General features: G+C 42.6%; 1 protein-coding gene across 3 annotated transcripts; it reads right to left on the reverse strand.

Annotated features, from left to right (window-relative positions):
• Window positions 1–5: 5 nt before the first annotated feature.
• On the reverse strand, window positions 6–27,650 carry mto1 (mitochondrial tRNA translation optimization 1). Of its 3 annotated transcripts, none has more exons than XM_036946680.1 (13): window positions 27,630–27,650; window positions 26,449–26,662; window positions 26,113–26,312; window positions 25,638–25,755; window positions 10,706–11,004; window positions 10,357–10,469; window positions 10,065–10,255; window positions 9,282–9,412; window positions 8,594–8,798; window positions 7,998–8,169; window positions 5,947–6,056; window positions 5,594–5,751; window positions 6–217 (listed from the first exon to the last, which is right to left on the reverse strand). In XM_036946680.1, the coding sequence occupies exons 2-13, from the start codon at window positions 26,642–26,644 to the stop codon at window positions 44–46; spliced, it is 2,067 nt and encodes a 688-aa protein (XP_036802575.1). In that variant the 5' UTR covers window positions 26,645–26,662; window positions 27,630–27,650; the 3' UTR covers window positions 6–43. The 3 variants fall into 3 exon arrangements, with proteins under 3 accessions (XP_036802575.1, XP_021421184.1, XP_036802574.1); XM_021565509.2 differs by lacking the exon at window positions 27,630–27,650 and adding an exon at window positions 27,164–27,372; XM_036946679.1 differs by lacking the exon at window positions 27,630–27,650 and adding an exon at window positions 27,323–27,344.
• Window positions 27,651–27,967: the final 317 nt, after the last annotated feature.

Below are 27,967 nucleotides of genomic sequence, written 5' to 3' on the forward strand. Positions count from 1 at the left end.
CATAGTTAATTTTTGTACATTTATTTTTTTCCTAGTCATTATTTCACTGAGATATCGGTATGTTGCTTGCACACAGCTGTCCCTTTCCCCCCTCTTTTTGGCTCGATCGGTTTCTGTGCTCTGTGTGTCTGTTCCTCTGCCCGGTCCTGAGGACATAGTTGAGAAGGTGGATGATCCCAGCAGGCGTCATGCCTGGTAGACGGGTAGCAGCGCCCAGCTAATTTACAAAGACAAGACAAGTGTCACAAAAACATCAATCATTTTACAAATAATGTATTATCATGACTATTTAAGCACAGGGCAGCTCAACGTTTGGTAGATAGAGCTTTGTTAGCTTTCATCAAGGAACACTCCTTTGAAGCTATAGGCCCACATACAGTACCAGTCAAAAGTTTGGACACACCTACTCATTCCATGGTTTTTCTTTTACTATTTTCTACATTGTAGAATAATAGTGAAGACAAACTATGATATCATGTAGTAACCAAAAAAAAGTGTTAAATATAAAATATATTTAGTTTTGTTTGAGATTCTTCAAAGTAGCCTCCCTTTGCCTTGATGACAGCACACGCTTGGTATTCTTTCAACGAGCTTTCAGCGAGCTTCATGCCTCGTTAAAATGATAATTTCATTAGAGTTAACTGTGCCTCAGATTCCAGCCCAAATAAATGCTTCAGAGTTGGCGCCGGAGGGTAGGGCTACCATCTTATCGGCTCTTAACCAACCATGCTATTTTGTTTGTCTTTAAGCGTTGTTCGTAACTTATTTTGTACATACTGTTGCTGCTTCTGGACATCAGAACTGGGATTACTCACCTCAACTTGGACGAGGAGTTCAATGAGTCGTATATACTACAGACACCCGACCTGGCCCAGATCTCTATGATTCCCGGTAAAAGGAAACGTAGGTTTCGCGGAAAGAGATCGGGATGCCTTGTGAGGATCAGTGGCTAATCTGCCCTTGCATACCGTTCTGCTAGCTAACATTCAATTGCTGGAAAATAAATGGGACAACCTGAAAGCACGTATATCCTACCAACGGGACATTAAAAACATATCTTATGTTTCGCTGAACGACGACATTAAGAAAATACAGCCTGCGGATTATACACTATCAGCAGCCTCTGGTAAGACATGAGGCAGGGGCCTATGCATTTATGTAAACGGCTGGTGCACGATATCTAAGGAAGTCTCAAGGTTTTGCTCACCTGAGGCAGAGTATCATGATAAGCTGTAGACCACACTATCTACCTAGAGTTTTATGCTGTATTTTTCGTAGCTGTCTACATACCACCACAGAACGATGCTAGCACTAAAACCACACTCGAGCTGTATTCCGCCAAAAGCAAACCGGAAAACGCTCATCCAGAGAAGGCGCTCGTAGTGGCCGGGGACTTTAATGCAGGGAAACTTAAATCAGCATGTTAACTGTGCAACCAGAGGGGAAAAAATTCTAGACCACTTTTACTCCACACACAGACGTGTACAAATCTCTCCCTCGCCCTCCATTTGGCAAATCTGACCATGATTCTATCCTCCTGATTCCTGCTTACAAGCAAAAATTAAAGCAGGAAGCACCAGTGACTAGTCTATAAAAAAGTGGTACGATGAAGCAGATGCTAAACTACAGGACTGTATTGCTAGCACAGACTGGAATATGTATCGTCTTTCTTCCGATGGCATTGGAGTACACCACATCAGTCACTGGCTTTATCAATAAGTGCATAGAGGACGTCATCCCCACAGTGACCGTACGTACATACCCCAACCAGAAGCTATGGATTACAGTTAAAGGGTAGTGCTGCCGCTTTCAAGGAGCGTCACTAACCTGGAAGCTTATAAGAAATCCTGCTATGCCCGCCGACAAATTATCAAACAGGTAAAGCGTCAATACAGGAATAAGATCAAATCGTGCTCCGACACTCGTTGGATGTAGCAGGTCTTGCAAACTATTACGACTACAAAGTGAAGCACAGCCGAGAGCTGCCCAGTGACACGAGCCTACCAGACAAGCTAAATAACTTCTATGCTCGCTTCGAGTAAAGTAACACTGAAACTTACATGAGAGGATCAGCTGTTCCAGACAACTGTGTAATCACGCTCTTCGCAGCCGATGTGAGTAAGACCTTTAAACAGGTCAACATTCACAAGGCCGCAGGGCCAGACGGATTACCAGGACGTGTACTCCGAGCATGCGCTGACCAACTGGCAAGTGTCTTCACTAACATTTTCAACATGTCCCTGATTAAGGCTGTAATACCAACATGTTTCAAGCAGACCACCATAGTCCCTGTGCCCAAGAACACTAAGGTAACCTGCCTAAATGACTACCGACTCGTAGCACTCACGTCTGTAGCCATGAAATGCTTTGAAAGGCTGGTCATGGCACACATCAACACCATTATCCCAGAAACCCTAGATCTGCCCAATTTGCATACTGCACCAACAAATCCACAGATGATGCCATCTGTATTGCACTCCACACTGCCCTTTCCCACCTGGACAAAAGGAACACCTATGTGAGAATGCTATTCATTGACTACAGCTCAGCGTTCAACACCATAGTGCCCTCTAAACTCATCACTAAGCTAAAGACCCTGAGACTAAACACCTCCCTCTGCAACTGGACCCTGGACTTCCTGACGGGCCGCCCCCAGGTGGTAAGGGTAGGTAACAACACATCCGCCACGCTGATCCTCAACACGGGGGTCCCTCAGGGCTGCGTGCTCAGTCCCCTCCCGTACTCCCTGTTCACTCATGACTGCACGGCCAGGCACAACTCCAACACCATCATTAAGTTTGCTGATGACAACGATGGTAGGCCTGATCACCGACAACGATGAGTTCAGAGACCTGACCGTGTGGTGCCAGAATAACAACCTATCCCTCAACGTGATCAAGAAAAATTAGATGATTGTGGACTACAGGAAAAGGAGGACCGAGCACACCCCCATTCTCATTGATGGGGCTGTAGTGGAGCAGGTTGAGAGCCTTGGCTCCTTGGCATCCACATCACCAACAAACTAACATGGTCCAAGCACACCAAGACAGTCGTGAAGTGGGCACAACAAAACCTATTCCCCCTCAGGAGACTGAAAAGATGTGTTACGGTTCCTCAGATCCTCAAAAGATTTTACAGCTGCACCATCGAGAGCATCCTGACATTGACTCTGTGCCGGTACCCCCTGTATATATAGTCTCGCTATTGTTATTTACTGTTGCTCTTTAATTATTTGTTATTCTTATTACAATTATTTTTGTTTGTGGTATTTTCTTAAAACCGCATTGTTGGTTAAGGGCTTGTAAGGTGAATGAATACCTGTTGTATTCGGCACATGTGACAAATAAAATTTGTAGTAGCAGACATCAACATCAACTGTTCAGAGGAGACTTCGTGAATCAGGCCTTCATGGTCGAATTGCTGCGAAGAAACCACTTCTAAAGGACACCAATAATAAGAATAGACTTGCTTGGGCCAAGAAACACAAGCAATGGACATTAGACCAGTGGAAATGTGTCCTTTGGTCTGATGAATCCAAATTGGAGATTTTGGGTTCCAACCGCCGTGTTGTGAGACACAGAGTAGGAGAACGGATGATCTCCGCATGTGTGGTTCCCACTGTAAAGCACAGAGGAGGAGGTAGGATGGTGTGGGGTTGCTTTGCTGGTGACACCGTCTGTGATTCATTTCGAATTTAAGGTACACTTAAACACCATGACTACCACAGCATTCTGCAGCGATACACCATCCCGTCTGGTTTGCACTTAGTGGGATGATCGTTTGTTTTTCAACAGGACAATGCAACACACCTCCAGGCTATGTAAGGGCTATTTGAACAAGTGCCACATCAGATGACCTGGCCTCCACAACCACCTGACCTCAACTTAATTGAGGTAGTTTGGGATTAGTTAGACCGCAGAGTGAAGGAAAAGCAGCCAGCAAGTGCTCAGCATATGTGGGAACTATTTCAAGACTGTTAGGTGAAGCTGTTTGAGGGAATGCCAAGCGTGTGCAAAGCTGTAATCAAAGTAAACGGTGGCTACTTTGAAGAATCTAAAATATATTTTGATTTGTTTAACACTGTTTTTGGTTAATACATGATCCCATATGTGTTATTTCATAGTTTTGATGTCTTCACTATTATTCTACAATGTAGAAAATTGTAAAAAATGAAGAAACCCTTGAATGAGTAGGTGTGTCCAAACTTGACTGGCACTGTAGTCTTAAGAGTTTGGACACCTCATTTAGCAGATGAAGATTTGGATAACCACTGGGATTCCTATGAAGGGTGTTAGATCTATTTACTATACTGTGGTAGTGTAACATGTAACATTATATAAGGCCTCTTACACAACACCTAGGCTGTGTCCGGAATCGGTCTTGCTTACCACTTACTAAAACTACATACTATTTAGAATGCATTGTTTAGATAAAAATGTAGGCTGTAAGCAACAACATACTAGGCTCACCCACACTGAGAATGTCTCATCGAATGCGCAATTGCTATTTTTCCAGTAATTTCATCATTTTGGTACAGCTGATTATCAGCTGTTGTCAAACACATGGGTCACACTTTTTATTTTCGCATACCCAAACAACCTATTTAGGACGCAAGTATGAGTGTCCGGACACGGGCGTACATCACACTCGGTCAGTTATGTTTTTTGTCATAAAAAAATTACTAGCGTAGCTAAGTTTCCATCCAATTGGCGACAGATTTTCATGAAAATATTCTAAAATCCCCATAAAGAAAATATGCCCATTTTCCCACCAAACGGACTTATTGCGGATAGAAATCTGTGTGCGATGACGTAGTGCACATAAAATTTCATTTTTCGCTTAAGTTTTCATGTACCGAATTTGTTTCCATCCCATTTTCAACTACTGATAATTTTGTCACAAACTGTTGTGTTAAATAGCAAATGTACCTCCTCTGGTCTTGGCACGTGTGCTCCAGCCAACAGCTGGCAGATACAGTGCGGTTAGGCTAGTCTAGATGATGAGAATATTTATTTGTCAAACCGCAGTTAAGCATTGATCATGTCATCAGAATAAGACCCTCGATATTTATTGGAAAGGAGCATCAAGCTCATCACAGTGCACTTTCAACACCCTACTCTTGTCTTATCTATGCATAGTCACTTTACCGCTACCTACATGTGCACATTACCTCAACTAACCCGTACCCCTGCACATTGACTCGGTACCGATTTGTATATACTCTTATTATTTTTTTGTTACTATTTTTCCTTTAGTTTATTTCACACTTTTTCCCTTTATTTTTTAAACTCTGCATTGATGGTTAAGGGCTTGTAAATATGCATTTCACGGTAAGGTCAACCAACACCTGTTGGATTCAGCACATGTAACAAATACAATTTTGTGTTTCCACCACCATTTCTAGCATACTTCATTTTACTGACTTAGAAAATATCCCAGTTTGTCGATCAAACACATTATCTGTCGGTATTTATAACATTTTACCGAAACTTCCTGTTTCCATCAGTTGTCATAATTATATATTTTATCAATATGACTTTACTCGCATAAACTGTGGAAATGTGGTTTATGTTGTAGTTTTACTGAGACTCACAGTGTTGGGCCTGACTCGGTCCAGTATCTCTCTGACCTCATGAGAGAGGGACACTGGTAAGGAGAGGTAGTCCATGTCAGAGGGGAGAGACAGACTTTCCTCGCTCCGTATTCTCTCCATCTCTCGACTCTGCTTCTCGCAGTGGGGTCTGTACACAGCTGAAAGCCACAAAGCACAGGGTTCAGTACGTTTTAAGGTAAACTTTAAGACTAAACTGAGTGCGTGTCTGAAATGACAGTCTATTCCCTATATTGTGCACTACCTTTGACCAGAGCCACAAAAGTAGTGCACTATGTAGGAAATCGACTGCCATTTCAGACGCAGACTGATTGAGACTTAAAAAGAGCCTTTACCTTCAATCTTGAGTCGTTGTGAGTACTCAAAATATTGTGAAAGGCACTCTGGGAAGGCGGAGGCCAACATTTCAAAGGACACATCTTTGTATTGCAACAGATCCAAACCACTGAGAGAGAAAGATACATGGTATAGTAAAGTTGATGAGCAGACTATATACACACCTCTGCTTGAGAAAATAGAAAATAATTTTGAAAATGTAGTAAGACATAACGCATTCACTTTCTCATAGGTTGCAGTGTTGTTAGTCTGTTTCAGAATGAGGAGTCACTATCTTTTTGACAACCTGTGTGTGTACATAAATACCAGATACGGATGTTTTAAGGATACTGTTCCCATACATAGAACAATAGAAAGTCAGGGCTATATTCAGTAGGCAAACCTTGTTGAATGTTGCAGAGACATTTCCTGAATAGAGCTGATATGATTTCTTATTCTACATGTCATACAGTGCATTTGGAAAGTATTCAGACCCCTTGATTTGTTACGTTACAACCTTATTCTAAAATTTACTAAATAAAAAATCCTAAATCTACACACAATAGCCCATAATGACAAAGTGAAAACAGGTTTTTAGACATTTTTGCAGATTTATTGCAAATACCTTTTTTACATAAGTATTCGCACCCTTTTCTATGAGACTCAAAATTGAGGTCAGGTGCATCCTGTTTCCATTGATCATCCTTGATGTTTCTACAACTTGGACTCCACCTGTGGTAAATTCAATAGAGTGGACATGATTTGGAAAGGAACACACCTGTCTATATAAGGTCCCACAGTTGACAGTGCATGTTAGAGCAAAAACTAAGCCATGAGGTCAGAGGAATTGTCCATAGAGTTCCGAGACAGGAGTGTGTCCAGGCACAGATCTGAGGAAGGGTACCAAAAAATGTCTGCAGCATTGAAGGTCCAACAACAACACAGTGGCCTCCAGCATTCCGAAATGGAAGTGTGGAACCAACAAGACTCTTCCTAGAGCTGGCCGCCCGGCCAAACTGAGCAATCGGGGAAGAAGAGCCTTGGTCAGGGAGGTGACCAAGAACCCGATGGTCACTCTGACAGAGCTCCAGAGTTACTCTGTGGAGATGGGAGAACCTTCCAGAAGGACAACCATCTCTGCAGCACTCCACCAATCAGGCCTTTATGGCAGAGCGGCCAGACTGAAGCCCCTCCTCAGTAAAAGGCACATGACAGCCCGCTTGGATTTTGCCAAAAGGCACCTAAAGGACTCTCAGACAATGAGAAACAAGATTCTCTGGTCTGATGAAACCAATATTGAACTCTTTGGCCTGGATGCCAAGTGTCACGTCTGGAGGAAACCTATGGTGAAGCATGGTGGTGGCAGCATCATGCTGTGGGGATATTTTTCAGTGGAAGGGACTGGGAGACTAGTAAGAATTGAGGAAAAGATGAATGGAGAAAAGTAGAGAGATCCTTGATGAAAAACTGTTCCAGAGCTCTCAGGACTTTAGACTGGGGCAAAGGTTCACTTTCCAACAGAACAACGACCCTAAGCACACAGCCAAGACAATGCAGGAGTGGTTCCGGAACAAGTCTTTGAATATCCCTGAGTGGCCCAGCCAGAGCCTGAAAATATCTGTGCAGCGACGCTCCACATCCAACCTGACAGAGCTTGACAGGATCTGCAGAGAAGATTGGGAGAAACTCCCCAAATACAGGTGTGTCAAGCTTGTAGCGTCATACCCAAGAAAACTCAATGCTGTACTCCCTGCCAAAGCTGCTTCAACATAGTACTGAGTAAAAGGTCTGAATACTTATGTAAAATAGTTTTTTTCCCCCCATTTTAATATAATTTTTTTTTACCTGTTATTGCTTTCATTATTGGGTATTGTGTGTAGCTTGATGAGGGGAAAAATATATATATTTAGTCCATTTTAGAATATGGCTGTAATGTAACAAAATGTGGAAAAAGTCAAGGGGTCTGAATACACCGTATATGTCTATTCTAAACGTCCAACATTGTTTTCTGCTGAGCGCATCCCAGTAAATGCATGCTGAACCACCCACCGCTGAACCACTTCCCACTCACTTTAAGGTGGTGCTCTTGTTCTCACTCAGGCTGATGTTGCCCAGCTTCTCTCTCCAGCGGGTGGAGGATAGCGCCACAGACTGCAGGGCCATCAGGGCTTCCTGGAGGCCGTCCCTCACACTTACCGCTTTCTTGTATCGCCGCAAAGTCACGCAGCCCACCTCCTCAAACCCTTGCAGACCGGGTCAAAGGTCAAAATATTATTCATCCACAAAGTCTGACATGTAATTTTGAGATTGACTACATTGCAGTTGGTGACTGCAGACGGACTATTATTTGTATCAGTAAGATTGCTCAGTCTGATCAGTCGAACATGGCCAGAGATGCAATATATCTTAGAATTCCTCCAGTTGGCTAATGACCGTAGTCATTTTCTAATCTTATAAACCTATGCGGCCAATTACAATGTGCACTTTGTTAACAATATTAAGCTCAAAGCTGCTGGATTTCCTGTCAGTGACTCATGCTTGACCTCATAACTGAACACAGCCAATAATACACTCTGTTCATGTATCACTACATTACCCGGGGCCCTATGTAAGCCAAAATAACTGCACCCAGTAGTTGGGGACTGTCAGACACACACATTATGATACCTCTGGGGGTGAGACGGAGATCTGCGTTGTCGGGCCTGAGGTATGTTCTGAACTCGGCGCGGCTGGTGAACATGCGGTAAGGTTCTGTCACCCCTCGGCCCACCAAGTCATCGATCAGCACCCCGATGTAGCTCTGGGTACGAGACAATGCAATGGGGGGCAGGGAGAGGGCCGTCCGACCTGCATTCACCCCCGCCCACAAGCCCTGGAGAGAAAGGGGTTTGTTGTAGCATATATTGTAGGGTCCTGTGGTGGGTCAGTTGGTAAAAAAAGTGTGGCAAACGGCCAGTAGCATTGCCAAGGTTGAGAGTTTAAGTCCCACAGTGATCATACAAAAAATGTATACATTCACTGTACCGTTAGTCGCTTTGGATAAGCACGTCTGCTAAATGACTAAAAATGTTAAACATGTAAAATGGCTATTCTGCTACCAGCCTTCAGTCCAAGAGTGCTGCCCGTTTTCTTTTCTGATAGTAAGGTGAACAATTAATGTCACTGTTTGTTGGCCAGAGAGTCCACACACCTGGGTTGTGTTTACTAGGCACCAAATGGAAGAAAACAGACTAAAATAGGGAGGGACTACCTGTACTTGCCCAAAAAAGAAATGCACATTTTAGTTTCAAAACATTTTCCCTTACGTGCCCTAACAACACGACCCAGGTGTCCCAGTTCCCAGATTAACCCCTACTTGTGCGGCTGCTTCCTCGTAGCCCGTGGTGCCGTTGATTTGACCCGCGAGGAAGAGCCCCTGCGTGCTCTTCACCTGCAGAGACGGGGTCAGCTGGGTGGGGCACACAAAGTCATACTGCACCCCGTAACCTAGAATTCAGAGAGATAGGGAGGTTATAATCGGCCTGTTTGAGGAAATCAGTTTTAGCAAGGTGCGACGCAGAATCGCTAATCTTCATAACTTTAGTTATTTGGGATGAAAGGTAATTTGTAGATCAGTGGTTAAGCGCAGTCCAACTAGTGTAGTCTCTCCAAAACAACCGCAATGACACACCTCGGAGAGTGCTAATGTAGATGTAGGCAGCGAACTAAAACGTGTTTAGGTCAATCAAGCTTGATGATAACTGTAACTTGATCTAACAAAACAACTACAACAGTTGAGCTGAACAGGTGCACTTAAATCTGATCGAAAGTTTAGCAGTTAGAGTTAACTTCTGGATTCCTCCTCAGACTTGAAAGAACTGGATGCGTGGAAGTAAAATGGCAAAAATCCTACTTAGCATACAAGAAGGCTAGCAAGGTGGAGCTATTACTATATAGTTAACGCCCATCCAATTCTTTCAGATCTAGAAAGGTGCATAAACGGTCAAGGGGTACGGGATAGGTTGACCTGAGATTCTGCATACCATTTTTCTGCCTGCACTCCTCCCTCTCACTCATTGGAAGTGAACAAGTGCACACTTTGGGAGAAAGGACAGATTATTGGGACCCAGAGTGGGTGTCTGTATTTTGGGCTGCATACCAGGAGCGCGGATCTCGGCTCGGTGCAAGGCAGGGATCTCCCTAAGGAGGCGGAGCTGCAGGTCAGGGGGCATGGTCATGGACAAGCCCTGGGGGTACAACAGGTCAGAGGTCAAACCTTCCGGCTCCAGCCACACCTGGTGCCGTCGCCCCGGAAACCGCAGCACCCGCGACTCGATGGAGGGACAGTATCTAAGAGAGGAGGAAAGACAAAATGCAGTTTGTAAAGTAATGTGTACACAGTTTACTGTGTGTGTGGGTGAGTGTGTGTCTCTGTCTGCGTGTGCATGTACCTGGGACCTTTGGTGTCCTGCTGTATGTGACAGTTGAGGTGGACACTCTCCCTGACCACTCTCTCCACTCCAGGTGTGGTGTGGGTCAGATAGCAGGGGAGCTGCTCTTCTGGCTACAGGGCACAGCATGTTAGAATCACAGCCAGTTTCTAGAGAATTTAAGGTGTATTATGCAACATTTTGTTTATAATTTTGTTTAGACCAGTGGTTTTTAAAGAATAAGATTTAGAAATACCTGAAATCACTTTGTACTACTTCTTTACCTTCAAATTAACCCAAAAACAATATTTGCCGGGTGTAAAGTTATGTTGGCATATTGGCAGTTGTAGTCTTTCTTTGTAGTTTTTACCTTGCAGCGGGTGTGGGTGTTGAGAAAACTGAAGGGAGTGGGCTGTTTGTCCGGGGCTTGGAGCTGAGCCAAGGACAGATCCACGGACTCCTTCACTATCCGAGGGGGTGTGCCAGTCCTCAGCCGACCCACCCTCAACCCCAATGTCTCTTTCAGTGTGTATGAAAGTCCGGCACATGATTGAGCATCCCCCATCCTCCCCCCGGGAGAGGTGGTTTGGCCCATGAAGAGGGAGCCGGACAGGAAAGTGCCAGTGGTAAGTACCACTGAGCTGGACAAGATGGGGTGGCTTCCATCGACTAAGAGGAGAGAATAGAGAGAACATGTCCTAAAGGAACATTTGAAACGTAGCATCCTTAAGTATAAGCTGCTATAATATTCAGGGTTTGTGCTCTCTTGGTGTGAAAAGCCCAGACCCAGACCTTGTAAATAATGTATGTAGACATTATTATACTTCTAGAGACAGGGAGTCGAATAGATTTACAAACATCCTCTCCAAACAATTACAGGGAGTTTACTGTATCTTCAGTGAAACATCCACATGTAAATTGTGGCTGAGATTCAGGAGGGATTATAATATGGTTTAAATAAGATCTTTCAAATTATATCACAGCCGGAGAATATAAATACATAAAGAAAGAAAATTCAGATTGAGACATTGACGTGTGCAATGTACAGTGTATAAAACATTAGGAACTTTCCATGATAGACTGACCAGGTAAATCCAGGTGAAAGCTATGATCCCTTATTGATGTCACCTGTAAAATCCACTTTAAGTGTAGATGAAGGGGAGGAGACAGGTTAAAGAAGGATTTTTAAGTCTTGAGACATGGATTGTGTATGTGTGCCATTCAGAGAGTGAATGGGCAAGACAAAATATTTAAGTGACTTTGAACGGGGTATGGTAGTAGGTGCCAGGCGCACCGGTGTGAGTGTGTCAAGAACTGCAACGCTGCTGGGTTTCATGTTAAACAGTTTCCCGTGTGCATCAAGAATGGTCCACCACCCAAAGGACATGCAGCCAACTTGGTCAACTGTGGGAAGCATTGGAGTCAACATAGGCCAGCATCCCTGTGGAACGCTTGACACCTTGTAGAGTCCATGGCCCAACGAATTGAGGCTGTTCTGAGGGCAAAAGGTGTGCAACTCAATATTAGGAAGGTGTTCCTAATGTTTTGTACACTCAGTGTATATGCCCCATCTGACTCTTCATATTTTTATTTAAAAAAAACAATTTATAGATTCAGATATAACAAAAGCAGTACAACCTCAACCCCTAATTCGCCCATCCATACCCTCCACATTCTCCCACCCACCCACCAAGGCATCTATAAAAGTAAGTTAAATAGGAAAGAAACAAACAGTATTAGAAACAAAAACAATGGGAAAAAAGTTATATACAAATTATCATCAGCACAAAATGGCCACTAGAACAGACAAAACTGCTTACCAAACTACGCAAATTACACTAAGTAAAAGGCAGGCTCTCCACGTATTGTATTAATGGGGACCAGGTTTAGTCAAACTTTTGTCGGGACCCATGCAGAGTGTACCTAACCTAGCCTTATATGGACTTCCTGCCCCTGGAGAACAGAACGGACAATGAGAACAGATTGTGGACTGGTTGCTGAATTCCCCTCTTTCCCACAGTGTGCCAATCTCCCTAATAAATTCCTCATTTGTATTCTAGTTGTGCTTCGTGTGCGTGTTTGGTTATTGAACTTGGTGACGTGGAAACCCCACCCCTTGAGCCTGCTACACTAGGTAGTACAGGCATCTTAACAGAATTAACGCAACCTGTTAATGAAATGGGAAGAGACGAAATCCTGCTTAGTGCGCTCCAGGAGTGTTTTGAAGTTGTTTAAACAGAGCCTTAAATGAGTGTGTGACCTTTATCCCCAAATAAGTAAAGACCTGATGCTCCACCTTAAATGGGAAGTTGGCATTCCCAATGCCTTCTGCTAACTGATTAATGGGGAGGATCACACTTTTGTTAGATTTAACTTATAACTAGAAAATGTGCCAAAATCTTGTAGCATGAAGATAAAAGAAGATTGTCTGCATATAAGGACATCTTGTGAGTTATGTTGCCCCTTAATATTCCCTTGAGCAAGATGCTCAATAGCCATATCAAATAGGAAAGGGGATAAACAGAAACCCTGCCTGGCACCCCTGTGGAGAGGGAAGTAGCTGGAGGTAACATTGTTGGTGCGAACAGAAGCCACTGGGGACGAGTACAAAATCTTAATCCAGGAAAGGAATGACGGGCCAAACCCAAATCTCTCTAGTACTGTAAATAGATATTCCCACTCAACCCGGTCGAAAGCCTTTTCAGCATCAAGAGGGATGATGATCTCTGAGTGGGCAGAATAAAGAACATTAAATATTATTATAGAAAGATTACCTACCTGAGATAACTGACCAAACCAGATTTATTAGGCATCACTGTCTCTAAATGGCAGGAGAGGACCTAAGTGAGAATTTTATAATTGCAGCACAAAAGGATTATAGGGCGGTATGAGCCACAGTCTAGGGGATTCGTCTTTTTTAAGCAAAACCAAAATAGTCGCCTGGGTAAGTGTCTGTGGCAGTTGTGTGGTGCCAGCTCCTATTAGTTTTATTGAGCACTGTGGCACCAACTCACCTTCCGAACGTTCTTTCCCCAGCTTATTGTTCAACGTCACAATGCCTCATTCGCTATTATTGGCAATGAGACCTGCTCACGTTATTCTATAGTTAAAATGTAAACAAAAATAATATTGGAACTCTGCGGTCTTCCCATTGTTTACTCCACAAAAGCAGTGGCTTTTGCAGAGCAAGGGGAACAACTACTTCAAGGTCTCAGAGAGAGTGACATCAGCGATTGAAACGCTATTACCGCGCACCCCGCTAACTAGCCAGCCATTTCTCACCGGGTCCACATAGGCTTCATTAATGCCATTCAGACTTGAAGCTGATACAACAACTATGATAGCTGAGGTTCATAGATTGGTATGAATAGTAGTTCAGAACCTAATGTTTTAGGGTCCATACACAGATCGGCTACATACTGTAGCTAGCTACACATCCATAGGCATACAGTTATTTTTATCCTCCACTACACAATATGCAAGGAAAAATTTGCTATGTTACTTCAGCTGCATTGCAAGGCAAGCTTACACAATTGTACATTCAATTTGCAGTAAATGCTTTAGCTAGCTAGATTCTTTACATCCACTGTTTCACAAGACGACAGCCTGGTTTGCTGGTTCTCAGGAGTCCCTAAAACAAACACCACTAATCACAAACTCATTCTCCCAACACTAGCTAGCTGGCTAATGTTAGCTAGTCAGATAATTTACGAAAATCGGTATTTAGCAAGTTAACTTTATGACAAAAAATATGCACAAATGTTTGTCTCTACATTAGCTGACATATTCCCCTCAATTGTACATTTTGTCAGCCATCTTCACCCAGGGACAGGTGGCTTGCGTCAAAATTCGTCATTGGAACCACTCGATATGATTGGTGAATATAAAAACCTTGGGACCCAAATGCATTATGAGTGCTCTAACTCCCCCTTGTGGTGGTCTGGAGCAATGAAGGCGTGACGCTGGGTACCTCGAAGTCCTGCGGTGCAAGCTCGCAACTTTTAAAGGAGGAACCACTGTAGGTGCGCAACAATGTATCTTTTGGCCTTGGTTGGATCTTTGAATGTCTTCTACTCGCCGGAGGGTGTAGTGATCTTCAGTACGGCTGGGTAAATGCCAAATTTGCTCTCCAGGCAGCGGTGTAGGAGCTCCTTCACCTCATTGAAGGCTGACCTCTTCTTCATGACTGCAGATTAGTAAATTGGGTTCGATTCCAAATTAAATGTTACAAAAATGAACACGCTGGGGGAGGTGTTGGTTAAGTATTAATAGTAAATTGTTCGCCCTGGATCGGAGCACCGAGAAAACGCGTCTTCACTTGTTGCTGTTCACCAGCACCCGGACTCTCCATATTTTAACAATATGATTTTTTTCAGACTCTCTATTCTGATATAATTCATTACTGGTCAGTTGGCAAAGTTCTGTTAATTAAGGGAAATCTTTACTGCTGCTCTTTCACTGTATATGTCCATTAATATGTTATTGACATATATCATGAAAATCAAGAATCAAGAATCAAGAAAGAAACGCAAATATAAGCATTTTTGTATCTCACCGGTAGAAAAAGGCCATCTACATCTCCTTGTTGTAACTAAACCACAATATCCAGAATTCATTGCAATTTCAGGATGTAGCACGTCCCTGTCGAGGTGCATGCAGTTGAGAATGGGGGTCAACAGATAGCTAACGTTACTCACCGTACCAGCCACTCTTTCATAGAACATCAGCTTGCGAATAAATATTCTATTTTTGTGTCGACAACATCTGTAAAGTTTAGTCATGCTGTGGTGCTCAGTACCTGGATGTACAAACTACAAGAATGCACAAGCTGCTGGGTTGCCTGGAAACCAGTCGTTGAACGGCATTGAATTCTACTTGGGCAGAAATGTTTGAATCAGGAAAGTTTCCTATCATGACCTTTACAAGCCAGAATTATGAATACAATTATATTTTAATGCACTTTCCTAGAGAGTGTCAGCTAAAGACTTACAGAAATCTCTGGAACATGCTAACATCTCTGTTGACGAGTCTACGATACATAAAACAATAATGGTGATCATGGGAGGACACACGACGGAAGAAGCCACTGCTGTCCAAAAAAAACATTGCTGCACGTCTGAAGTTTGCAAAAGTGCACCTAGATGTTCCACAGTGCTACTGGCAAAATATTCTGTGGACAGATGAAACTACAGTTGAGTTGTTTGGAAGGAACACACGACACTGTGTGGCATAGCACACCAACATCAAAACCTCATCCAAACTGTAAAGTATGGTGGAGGGAGCATTGCTGATCAGGGCCTGGACAGCTTGCTATCAGACTGAAAAATGAATTCCCAAGTTGATCAAGACATTTTGCAGAAGAATGTAAGGCTAACTGTCCTCCAATTGAAGCTCAACAGAAGTTTGGTAATGCAACAGGACAACGACCCAAAACATTGAAGTAAATCAAAAACAGAATGGCTTCAACAGAAGAAATGATGTCTTCTGGAGTGGCCCAGTCAGAGTCCTGACCTCAACCCGATTTAAGATGCTTTGGCATGACCTCAAGAGAGCAGTTCACACCAGACATCCCAAGAATATTGCTAAACAAACAGTTTTATAAAGAGGAATGGTCCAAAATTCCTCCTGACCGTTGTGCAGGTCTGATCCGCAACTACAGAAAACGTTTGGTTGAGGTTATTGCTGCCAAAGGAGGGTCAACCAGTTATTAAATCCAGGGGTTCACATACTTTTCCCACCCTGCACTGTGAATGTTTACACGGTGTGTTCAATAAAGACATGAAAACATTTAATTATTTGTGTTATTAGTTTAAGCAGACTGTGTTTGTCTATTGTTGTGACCTAGATAAAGTTCAGATCAAATTTTATGACCAATTTATGCAGAAATCCAGGTATTTCCAAAGGGTTCACATACTTTTCTTGCCACTGTATAAGTGCTAGTTGGAAATAGGAAACTCTGAAATGTCTGACTTGCTAGCTGGTTTTAGTTATACACGTGCAGCGTTCAATGAATCAACAAGTCGCACATTTGAGTTTCCTAGTTCCAACTAGTATTTGAACACTGCATTATCTGCTTAGCAAAGCTCCAGTATCAAACGTAACATCACTACTGTTTAGGCCTACTTTGCAAGCTCACCAGCAATGGGGCATCACGTAACAATTACTCACATAGGCCTACTGGTCTTTGGTCAAAATTGCTTGAAATGTATAATTTACTTATGAAGCTTGCATTTGGAATTATTAGTGGCGAAGACACACTTGCGCTCCCCAAAGTCCCACCTATGGCCAGTTGGGAGTGCTTGTTCTGCTGTTGCTTTCACATGTTTAAAACACATGTGGTAAATCTATATTCCAACGAATCCTACAATAATTGCTCATGTTAGCGTTTCATCATTCCATCCCCATACCGTTTATTGCAACACTTGGACATCCGTTTCATGTTTGATACATTTTTCATTTAGCCCATAGCCCTACCCTCTGAGTGGGCACAATCTTTACTGTGCACATGAATGTTTGCAAGTCTCATGACTTGAGGTAGAAGTTCTGTTTATTTAATTTGATGTATGGTTTCCTTTGTTCATATTTAAGGGGTTATGCTGGAGTTCCTTGTGTCTGTGTCCTATGTCTCTGTCATTCTAGTTGTGCATAATAGGAGCGTGCACACTTTGGAGTCAGTACGTTGAATGAGAGAAAATAATTGTTTGTTCCATTTATGTATGGTGATGAATTATCAATAATTCTGATTGTAACAATGGATGTGGAAATTGTCTTTTACATTGCAGAACAGTTTATTGGTTGTAATTGCCAATTGGGTAACTGTTTGGTCCTGGGAGGGGCCAAGTGCTTATATGTACCTGTTTGAGCTCCTGTTAGACATATTCAATTTGGTTTCTCAAGGGGAGGCTGTGCAGTCTTGCCCTCTACCTGTGTCCTTTCAGATAGTTCAAGGGATTATCCAGTACTTTTGTATACTTTTTAGTCAGTAGTTTTGAAAGTAGCGCCCCACAAACCAAAAGTGGTCCCTTCAAATTGTGTACTACATCGCATATGTGCAGAAACACAATACAGACACCTGCATACTGTTGCTTTCATCCTTCCACTTGACTCTGTGCCTTCCACTTGACATTGTGCCGTGGATGTTTTTGGACTATTGCCAAACTTGAACCACATGGATTTACTCTTTTTGACTCTCCCGTGTCCCGGTGTAGCGCTTGCCACCCTCCCGACTTTCCACCGACCTGTACTGGAAACTACATCCCTCCAAGGTGCTTCTCTCTTGGCCTTCACACTGGTAACACAGCCGTCATTGCGTTGCTGGTGGGCCCCAGCATTCAATCGCATTGCGTAAGTCACCGCTCTCTCCTTGCTGTTGTTATGCTGGCGAGTTTTGTGCCTTGGTTGTGTTTATTGTGGGTGCTGGCTAGTTTCTAGTCTGTGGTTGGGTTCTGGCTTGTTGCCTATGACTGTGGTGATCCCACAAACTGTGTGATTCAATCTGACAATCACACTGTGTGGATTGATTGACTTTTATCCGATGTAGGAGCTGCATCTACTTTTCAGTTCCGGGATAATATTGTCAGGCCAAATTTCCAATGTGGAAACTGTCAGCTTATTGAGGAATATACAGTACCAGTCACACCTACTCATTCAAGGGTTTTTCTAAACATTTTACTATTTTCCACATTGTAGAATAATAGTGAAGACATCAAAACTATGAAATAACACATATTTAATAATTTAGTAACCAAAAGTGTTAAACAAATCAAAATATATTTGATATCTGAGATTCTTCAAAGTAGCCACCCTTGACAGAATGCCAAGAGTGTGCAAAGCCTACTTTGAAGAATCTCAAATATATTTAGATTTGTTTAACACTTTTGGTTACTAAATTATTCAATGTGTTATTTCATAGTTTGTCTTAACTATTATTCTACAATGTACAAAATAGTAAAAATAAAGAAAAACCCTTGAACGAGTAGGTGTGTAAACTCTTGACTGGTACTGTGTCTGAGCTGGACGTCCAGAGTAAGCACATTGAGACATTGCAGCGTATCCTGGATAGTTCCCACTCGAAGACCTTTTCCTTTTCTACTCCTCAGCTGGCCGTTGTGCCACTGCCTCGCCACGTTGCCACTCTCTAACTGACTGGCCAGGGCTGCCCTGCAGAGACCCAACCCCCCCCCCCCCCCCAGAGAATAAAAGAGCAAGGACGCTTTATGAGGAGCTGGTGGATGCCACTGTTATCGATCCTGCATCCCATGTGAGAAACGTCATACACAATAAGCCCAGCGCAAGGCAGCGGTCTTTGGTGAATGGGGCTGAAATGGCTTTGGAGGATCCCATCCCACTGACCAACAGTTTTGCCCACCTGCTTCCAGAGATTCCTTCATCCTCTACACTGTATCCAGCCCAGAGGGGTCTCTACCACATACTACAGCCGGCTCTGTTCCATCGGGCCCCACCGCCCTTCGGTCCTCAAGTGGTCTTGTAAACCACTCGAGGCGAAAGAACGGCCGGACCTCCCCGGCTGTTTCACTACTTGTCATCATTGGCAGGCCTATGGTGAGACATCTCGGTTTAAGTGCAAAACCCTGTGCTACCCAGGAGCACAAGTACAGGACATTACAAGGCTGCTTCTGACATCAGGAGGGCTAGCTCGTAACTTCTGAAAATGTATTTTAAAGAACTGATTCTAGTATTGAAAGATTCCAAAAAGTGGTCAATCATTTCAGGTCCGGTACCATCGTTGGGCCACAGGTGTGAAAGATTCAACAGACAACTGGCATTAGACATCTGGCTAAAAGATTACTGTAGTGTTGTTGGAATCACTTTTATAGATAACTATGACTCCTTCTGGAAACAGAAGATACTCTACAGGAAAAACAGAGTCCATCCAAATCATCTTGGCTCCTGGATGCATTTCAAGGCTGCGTTAAGACTTCTCAATGACACAAGACCAGCTCAGTTTATCCCTACCATTGTGACAATAAGTTGTCATAATGCTGCATCAAATGTACATTATCCCAGGGACGTTGGAAGGCACATTGTAAGTAACTTAATTTGTCCCACTAACTGCCCTGAATACCTCTGTTGATTCTACAGCTATTGTATGCAGTAATCATGTGCCTATGAACCAGAGTTACACTGTTAACACTGAGGTGTGCCCTAGTAGGAAGTCCACTGTGTGCAGCTCACCGTGCACCATCAGCTCCAATATAAATAACATAAGCAAGTCTACTTCTGATAAGCTTCCCAGTAAAGCATTCAAAACAATAAAGCAACCCAGAAAAGTGCTCAAAATAGCCCATAATAACATATGTAGTCTAAGAAACAAGGTTCATGAAGTCAATAACTTTCTTGAAACACATTACATTCATATACCGACTCTCTCTGAAACGCACTTAGCAATACATGGCTATTACATCTACCGAAAATACAGAAATGCCAACGGGGGTGGTGTTGCGGTCTATATTCAGAACCACATTCCTGTAAAGCTTAGAGAGGATCTCATGTTAAATACTGTTTGGCTACAGGTTCATCTGCCTCTCCTAAAGCCCAGTCTTGTGGGAAGCTGCTATCGACCACCAAGACAGCATCTGGATGATATGTGTGAAATGCTTGATAATGTATGTCATATCAACAAAGTATATTGTCTGGGTGATTTAATTATTGACTGGCTTCCACCAAGCTGCCCAATCAAGAAAAAACATCAAACTTATACCAGTGCCTGCAACCTGGTTCAGGTTGTCAGTCAACCAACCATGGTAGTTACAAATAGCACAGGAATGAAATCATCAACATGTATTTATCACATATTTAATAATGCTGCAGAAATTTGCTTTAAAGCAGTATCCAAATCCATAGGATGTAGTGATCACAATATAGGAGCCATATCTAGGAAAAACAAAGTTCCAAAGCCTGGGCCTAATATAGTGTATAAGAGGTCAAACAATAAGTTTTGTAGTGATTATTATATTGATGATATAAATAATATTTGCTGGTGTGTAATGAGGAACAACCAAACGCTGCACTTGACACATTTATGAAATTGCTTATTCCATTTACTAATAAGCATGCACCCATTAAGAAAATGACAGTAAAAACTGTTAAATAAAAAGATTGTGGGAGCTGTTTTGTTAGACTTCTGTGTGGCTTTGACATTATCGATCATAATCTGCTGCTGGAAAAACATGTGGAATATGTCACCTGTTGCAACAAGAAAAGGGCAGTCAGTGAAGCACAAACACTATTGTAATGATGGGTTCTGAGTTCTGAGTCCAGAAGTTAATGGTTATCTGTAGAAGGAATGTATATGATCAAGGGTCGGCTTTCTATTCCGCAACAAAGCCTCCTTCACTCACGCCGCCAAACTTACCCTAGTAAAACTGACTATCCTACCGATCCTCGACTTCGGCGATTTCATCTACAAAATTGCTTCCAACACTCTACTCAGCAAGCTGGATGCAGTTTATCACAGTGCCATCCGTTTTGTCACCAAAGCACCCTATACCACCCACCACTGCGACTTGTATGCTCTAGTCGGCTGGCCCTCGCTACATATTCGTCGCCAGATCCACTGGCTCCAGGTCATCTACAAGTCCATGCTAGGTAAAGCTCCGCCTTATCTCAGTTCACTGGTCACGATGGCAACACCCATCCGTAGCACGCGCATCTCACTGATCATCCCTAAAGCCAACACCTCATTTGGCCGCCTTTCGTTCCAGTTCTCTGCTGCCTGTGACTGGAACGAATTGCAAAAATCGCTGAAGTTGGAGACTTTTATCTCCCTCACCAACTTCAAACATCTGCTATCTGAGCAGCTAACCGATTGCTGCAGCTGTACATAGTCTATCGGTAAATAGCCCACCCATTTTTACCTACCTCATCCCCATACTGTTATTTATTTACTTTTCTGCTCTTTTGCACACCAATATCTCTGTACATGACAATCTGATCATTTATCACTCCAGTGTTAATCTGCAAAATTGTAATTATTCGCCTACCTCCTCATGCCTTTTGCACACAATGTATATAGACTCCCCTTTTTTTTCTACTGTGTTATTGACTTGTTAATTGTTTACTCCATGTGTAACTCTGTTGTCTGTTCACACTGCTATGCTTTATCTTGGCCAGGTCGCAGTTGCAAATGAGAACTTGTTCTCAACTAGCCTACCTGGTTAAATAAAGGTGAAAAAAAGAATAATAATAAATAAATAAAAGCAATTAAGCTTGGAATGTACTGAGTAAAGGAAAGGCAATCACATGTTGGAAGGCACTGATGGAGAGATGTGGTTTAGTGAGGAATGGGGGGCAAAGGTCAGGTCTTGTCACATTAAGGAGAAGGAACAGTTTGTTGCCCGTATCACTTAACTTCCTGCATAATAATAAATATGTCATGTTTAGAGAGGAGGGAATGTCACCCAAATTGGGGTATACAGTTGAAGTCGGAAATTTACATAAACGAGTTAATGACTCCAACCTAAGTGTTTCAACCACTCCACAAATTTCTTGTTAACAAACTATAGTTTTGGCAAGTTGGTTAGGACATCTACTTTGTGCATGACACAAGTAATTTTTCCAACAATTGTTTACAGGTAGATTATTTCACTATCACAATTCCAGTGGGTCAGAAGTTTACATACACTAAGTTGCCTGTGCCTTTAAACAGCTTGGAAAATTACAGAAAATTCTGATAGGCTAATTGACATACAGTGCCTTGCGAAAGTATTCGGCCCCCTTGAACTTTGCGACCTTTTGCCACATTTCAGGCTTCAAACATAAAGATATAAAACTGTATTTTTTTGTGAAGAATCAACAACAAGTGGGACACAATCATGAAGTGGAACGACATTTATTGGATATTTCAAACTTTTTTAACAAATCAAAAACTGAAAAATTGGGCGTGCAAAATTATTCAGCCCCCTTAAGTTAATACTTTGTAGCGCCACCTTTTGCTGCGATTACAGCTGTAAGTCGCTTGGGGTATGTCTCTATCAGTTTTGCACATCGAGAGACTGACATTTTTTCCCATTCCTCCTTGCAAAACAGCTCGAGCTCAGTGAGGTTGGATGGAGAGCATTTGTGAACAGCAGTTTTCAGTTCTTTCCACAGATTCTCGATTGGATTCAGGTCTGGACTTTGACTTGGCCATTCTAACACCTGGATATGTTTATTTTTGAACCATTCCATTGTAGATTTTGCTTTATGTTTTGGATCATTGTCTTGTTGGAAGACAAATCTCCATCCCAGTCTCAGGTCTTTTGCAGACTCCAGGTTTTTTTCCCAGAATGGTCCTGTATTTGGCTCCATCCATCTTCCCATCAATTTTAACAATCTTCCCTGTCCCTGCTGAAGAAAAGCAGGCCCAAACCACGATGCTGCCACCACCATGTTTGACAGTGGGGATGGTGTGTTCAGCTGTGTTGCTTTTATGCCAAACATAACGTTTTGCATTGTTGCCTAAAAGTTCAATTTTGGTTTCATCTGACCAGAGCACCTTCTTCCACATGTTTGGTGTGTCTCCCAGGTAGCTTGTGGCAAACTTTAAACGACACTTTTTATGGATCTCTTTAAGAAATGGCTTTCTTCTTGCCACTCTTCCATAAAGGCCAGATTTGTGCAATATACGACTGATTGTTGTCCTATGGACAGAGTCTCCCACCTCAGCTGTAGATCTCTGCAGTTCATCCAGAGTGATCATGGGCCTCTTGGCTGCATCTCTGATCAGTCTTCTCCTTGTATGAGCTGAAAGTTTAGAGGGACGGCCAGGTCTTGGTAGATTTGCAGTGGTCTGATACTCCTTCCATTTCAATATTATCGCTTGCACAGTGCTCCTTGGGATGTTTAAAGCTTGGGAAATCTTTTTGTATCCAAATCGGGCTTTAAACTTCTTCACAACAGTATCTTGGACCTGCCTGGTGTGTTCCTTGTTCTTCATGATGCTCTCTGCGCTTTTAACGGACCTCTGAGACTATCACAGTGCAGGTGCATTTATACGGAGACTTGATTACACACAGGTTGATTGTATTTATCGTCATTAGTCATTTAGGTCAACATTGGATCATTCAGAGATCCTCACTGAACTTCTGGAGAGAGTTTGCTGCACTGAAAGTAAAGGGGCTGAATAATTTTGCACGCCCAATTTTTCAGTTTTTGATTTGTTAAAAAAGTTTGAAATATCCAATAAATGTCGTTCCACTTCATGATTGTGTCCCACTTGTTGTTGATTCTTCACAAAAAAATACAGTTTTATATCTTTATGTTTGAAGCCTGAAATGTGGCAAAAGGTCGCAAAGTTCAAGGGGGCCGAATACTTTCACAAGGCACTGTAATTTGTGTAAATTGGAGGTGTACCTGTGGATGTATTTCAAGGCCTACTTTCAAACTCAGTGCCTCTTTGCTTGACATCATGGGAAAATCAAAAGAAATCAACCAAAACCTCAGACAAAAAAAATTGTAAACCTCCACAAGTCATCCTTGGGAGCAATTTCCAAACGCCTGAAGGTACCACGTTCATCTGTACAAACAATAGTATGCAAGTATAAACACCATGGGACAACGCAGCTGTCATACCGCTCAAGAAGAAGCGTCTACTAAAGATGAACGTACTTTGGTGCGAAAAGTGCAAATCAATCTCGGAACAGCAGCAAAGGACCTTGGGAAGATGCTAGAGGAAACCGGTACAAAAGTATCTATATCCACAGTAAAACATCGACATAACATGAAAGGCCGCTCAGCAGGGAAGAAGCCACTGCTCCAAAACTACCATAAAAGCCAGACTACGTTTTGCAACTGCACATGGGGACAAAGATTGTACTTTTTGGAGAAATGTTCTCTGGTCTGATGAAACAAAAATAGAACTGTTTGGCCATAATGACCACTGTTATGTTTGGAGGAAAAAGGGGGAGGCTTGCAAGCCGAAGAACACCATCCCAACCGTGAAGCACGGCGGTGGCAGCATCATGTTGTGGGGTCCTTTGCTGCAGGAGGGACTGGTGCAATTCACAAAATAGATGGCATCATGAGAATGGAAAATTATGTGGATATATTGATATAGCAATATCTCAAGTCATCAGTCAGGAAGTTAAAGCTTGGTCGCAAATGGGTCTTCCAAATCGACAAATGCCCCAAGCATACTTCCAAAGCTGTGGCAAAATGGCTTAAGGACAACAAAGTCTAGGTATTGGAGTGGCCATCACAAAGCCCTGACCTCAATCCTATTGCAGATTTGTGGGCAGAACTGAAAAAGCATGTGCGAGCAAGGAGGCCTACAAACCTGACTCAGTTACACCAGCTCTGTCAGGAGGAATGGGCCAAAATTCACCCAACTTATTGTGGGAAGCTTGTGGAAGGTTACCTGAAACGTTTGACCCAAGTTAAACAATTTAAAGGCAATGCTGCCAAATACTAATTGAGTGTATGTAAACTTCTGACCCACTGGGAATGTGATGAAAGAAATAAAAGGTGAAATAAATAATTCTCTACTATTATTCTGACATTTCACATTCTTAAAATAAAGTGGTGATCCTAACTGACCTAAGACAGGGAATTTTTACTAGGATTAAAAGTCAGGAATTGTGAAAAACGGAGTTTAAATATATTTGGCTAAGGTGTATGTAAACTTCAGACTTCAACTGTATATAAACACTACCAATGTTGGAACCATGTCTGTGTCTTATGCAGCTGGTATATTCACCAGCAGGTGAATAAACTTGGTTTGAGCTTTACTAATTGTCAGTGAGTTTTAATAGGTTCATTAGAACCTAACAGTAAATACAAACTATATTTATCTATTTATTTTCACATTTGTACTTGCACACTATTTACACATTGTTACAACACTATACATAGCCAGTAATATAACATTTGAAAGATCTCTATTCTTTTGAAACTTTTGGGAGTGTAATCTTCATGTTCATTTCAGATTGTTTATTTCACTTTTGTTTATTATCTATTCCACTTGCTTCCCATGCCAATAAAGCCCTTTGAATTGAATTCAAATAGAGAGAGAGCGAGAGAGGTTTGTTAGAGAGAGAGAGGAGTGTGTGTGTGTGTGTGTGAGAGGGAGGGAGAAAGAGGGGATGCATACTACTACGGTTCAAATACTTGTACAACATATAAACCTACAATCATCCTACATAAACAGATGACAGCATGACACTTTAGGGGAATGGTCAAAGATTCAACAGGAAAACACAAGTACCAGATACTAAGAGAGACATTGTGTAGAGTGTAGTGTGTGAATGTGTAGTGTGTGTGTTTGTGTGAGAGAGTCAGTCTATCAGTCTGTCAGTCTTTCCTACCCAGTCTTATCCCAGTGACTCTGTGGTGTCCAGGCTCCTCTGGGTTGGGTTGTGACACCAGCAACTCATCCACTGAGCCCTCCAACACTGTCAGCCTGGGAGTGGACAGCAATTCTGACTGCAGAGGAGTCAGGAGAAGATTAAAGCACTAATCATTTTTTAGATATAGATTTTCTTGAGATAGATGGTAAATTAAAAAGAGTATCACTGCAACGTGGATTTGGAGCCAATATGTGCTCTTATCTCCCACATGGTAGACAATTTTATCTAAAGGGACTTACAGTACAGTGAGTGTATACATATATTTTTATGTGATACATGCAGCAATTAATCCCACAAACTTGGCATTGCTAGCGCCACGCTCTTACCAACGAAGCCGACACAGGACTTTATGTAAACAACTTGTCTGATTCCTGTTTAAACAATTCAATTAAATGAACTTGAACAGATCCTGGCTGTGCTGAGTGGTAGATACCTGGATGAATTGGCGGTAGCGTTCCCGGTCCAGCTGTGCCCGGGGTCCCCACACAGCGGGCCCTTTGCTGCGGTTTAGGATGGAGAAGTGGACCCCGGCCGAGTCGCCTGCTCGCCCACACAGACCGTCCAGAGCATCCACCTCCCTCACCAGCTGGCCTTTCCCCACGCCCCCCAGAGATGGGTTACAGGAGAGGGCCCCTGAGGTACAACGAGAGGAGAAGGGTGCGAGAGAGAGAGAGGGAGTGAGTCTGAGTGGGTGGGTGGCTCAGAGAGATACTGCTCTATTCCTACTGATCCCACAAGTAAATAACAGGCGGCTCTTCCTCTCTCTCACCGATAGTCATGATCTTCTGGGTAATGAGGAGAGTCTCTGCTCCCAATCTGGCTGCTGCGGCCGCCGCCTCAGTCCCAGCATGTCCTCCCCCCACCACGATGACATCATACTGGCGCCTGGTGAGGTCACTGCCAGTCCGAGAGGATACAAATGACAGGACGTTGTGTCGGAGCAGGTGCAGTTTCTGTGCCAACATGTCAAAGTTTCATGACAACTATCAAAGTAAGAGAAGGAGAGTTAGGTTGTGCAGATAATAAACATTTGAAATGATTTTACTTGTTGAAAATAGATCAGTAAATATGATCAAATGAAACATGTTAGAATTACAATGTGGCACTACCTCCAAGACTATCCTAACAAAATCTACCTCGTACCCCTGCACATCGACTTGGTACTGGTACCCCGTGTATATAGCCAAGTTATCTTTACTCGTGTTATTATTTCTAAACAAAAAATCTACATTGTTGGAAAGGTTCCCGGCTCGCAAGTAAGCGTTTCACTGTTAATCTAAGCCTGTTGTTTACTAAGCATTTGACAAAAAAACTCAGATGCCTGCATTTTCGAAAAAGCAAGAGCATTTGAATAAGATGTAACGTTATTGATCTCAACGTAGACTTGCTCTATCTCATCCGGGCTTCATCTCTTATCTCATCTGACCTCAACTACAAAACTCAATTCTGGTTCTGAATAGCTAACGTTAGCCATGTCCACTTACCAACTGCCCTCATATCAGAATTAACAATGTGATCCGTTTTACTGGTCACGAAACAGTTTTATAATCATACAGGGGTGTTCAATATTGCAGAAGTATCAGAACAATAGGTAAATTGCTGTGAAGAGAGGTATTACAAAACATTAATCTAATAGTTCCCACCGGGGGCCGCCATTGTTTTGCCGTCAGTGCCCGTAACCGTAATATAGTGTGTATATGCGCACTTAAAATGTGGCAAAGTTATGTTTAATGATGATGATGATGATGTCGGTACTGTAGGCCTAGTTTAGCTCTCGAAAAACCTTCTGCGATTAACCACAACTAGCCATGTGAACTATAATTCTGGTGCTGGTTTTAACGTTTGGAAACGTAAATAAGCATCACTTGCCAAATGGTTTTCAGAACATATTATACATTATCTTTCATATCAACGAATAATAATCTTTCAAATAAAAAAATATACAATTACTGTTGCAGATTTGCACACATCGATACATTGTGTATGCCTCCAATTGACGAACTACACTTTCTCCCCAGTTACAGTACGTTTATGTGGTGGTGTTCGGAGCAATCTAACGCTAGATAGCTATTCATTACGCCAATTCTGTTGGAAAACGTTTCTTAAACTGAAACAAACGTAACGAAACGGGGAACGACCTAACTGAATTTGTCCTCGTTTATCACCGAAAACTGGTGTGTCTATTGGACATGAAAGAGAGCCACCCGGCTCTAACAGGCTGACTACGCCACGCGAGCGTTGCAATATAAATGTAGAAATCTATGTTATTCCATGACTGCACGCCAACG

The sequence above is a fragment of the Oncorhynchus mykiss genome, chromosome 16, assembly GCF_013265735.2.
Source record: "Oncorhynchus mykiss isolate Arlee chromosome 16, USDA_OmykA_1.1, whole genome shotgun sequence".
NCBI lineage: Eukaryota > Metazoa > Chordata > Actinopteri > Salmoniformes > Salmonidae > Oncorhynchus > Oncorhynchus mykiss.

Excerpts from the sequence above, each read along its gene's own strand:
- mto1 (XM_036946680.1), bottom strand. The coding sequence starts at position 26,644 with ATGTTGGCACAGAAACTGCACCTGCTCCGACACAACGTCCTGTCATTT. Across the intron at positions 26,313-26,448 it reads CCAGAAGATCATGACTATCG|GGGCCCTCTCCTGTAACCCA; the intron begins GTGAGAGAGAGG and ends GTTGTACCTCAG. Across the intron at positions 9,413-10,064 it reads AGCCGAGATCCGCGCTCCTG|GTTACGGGGTGCAGTATGAC; the intron begins GTATGCAGCCCA and ends TCTGAATTCTAG.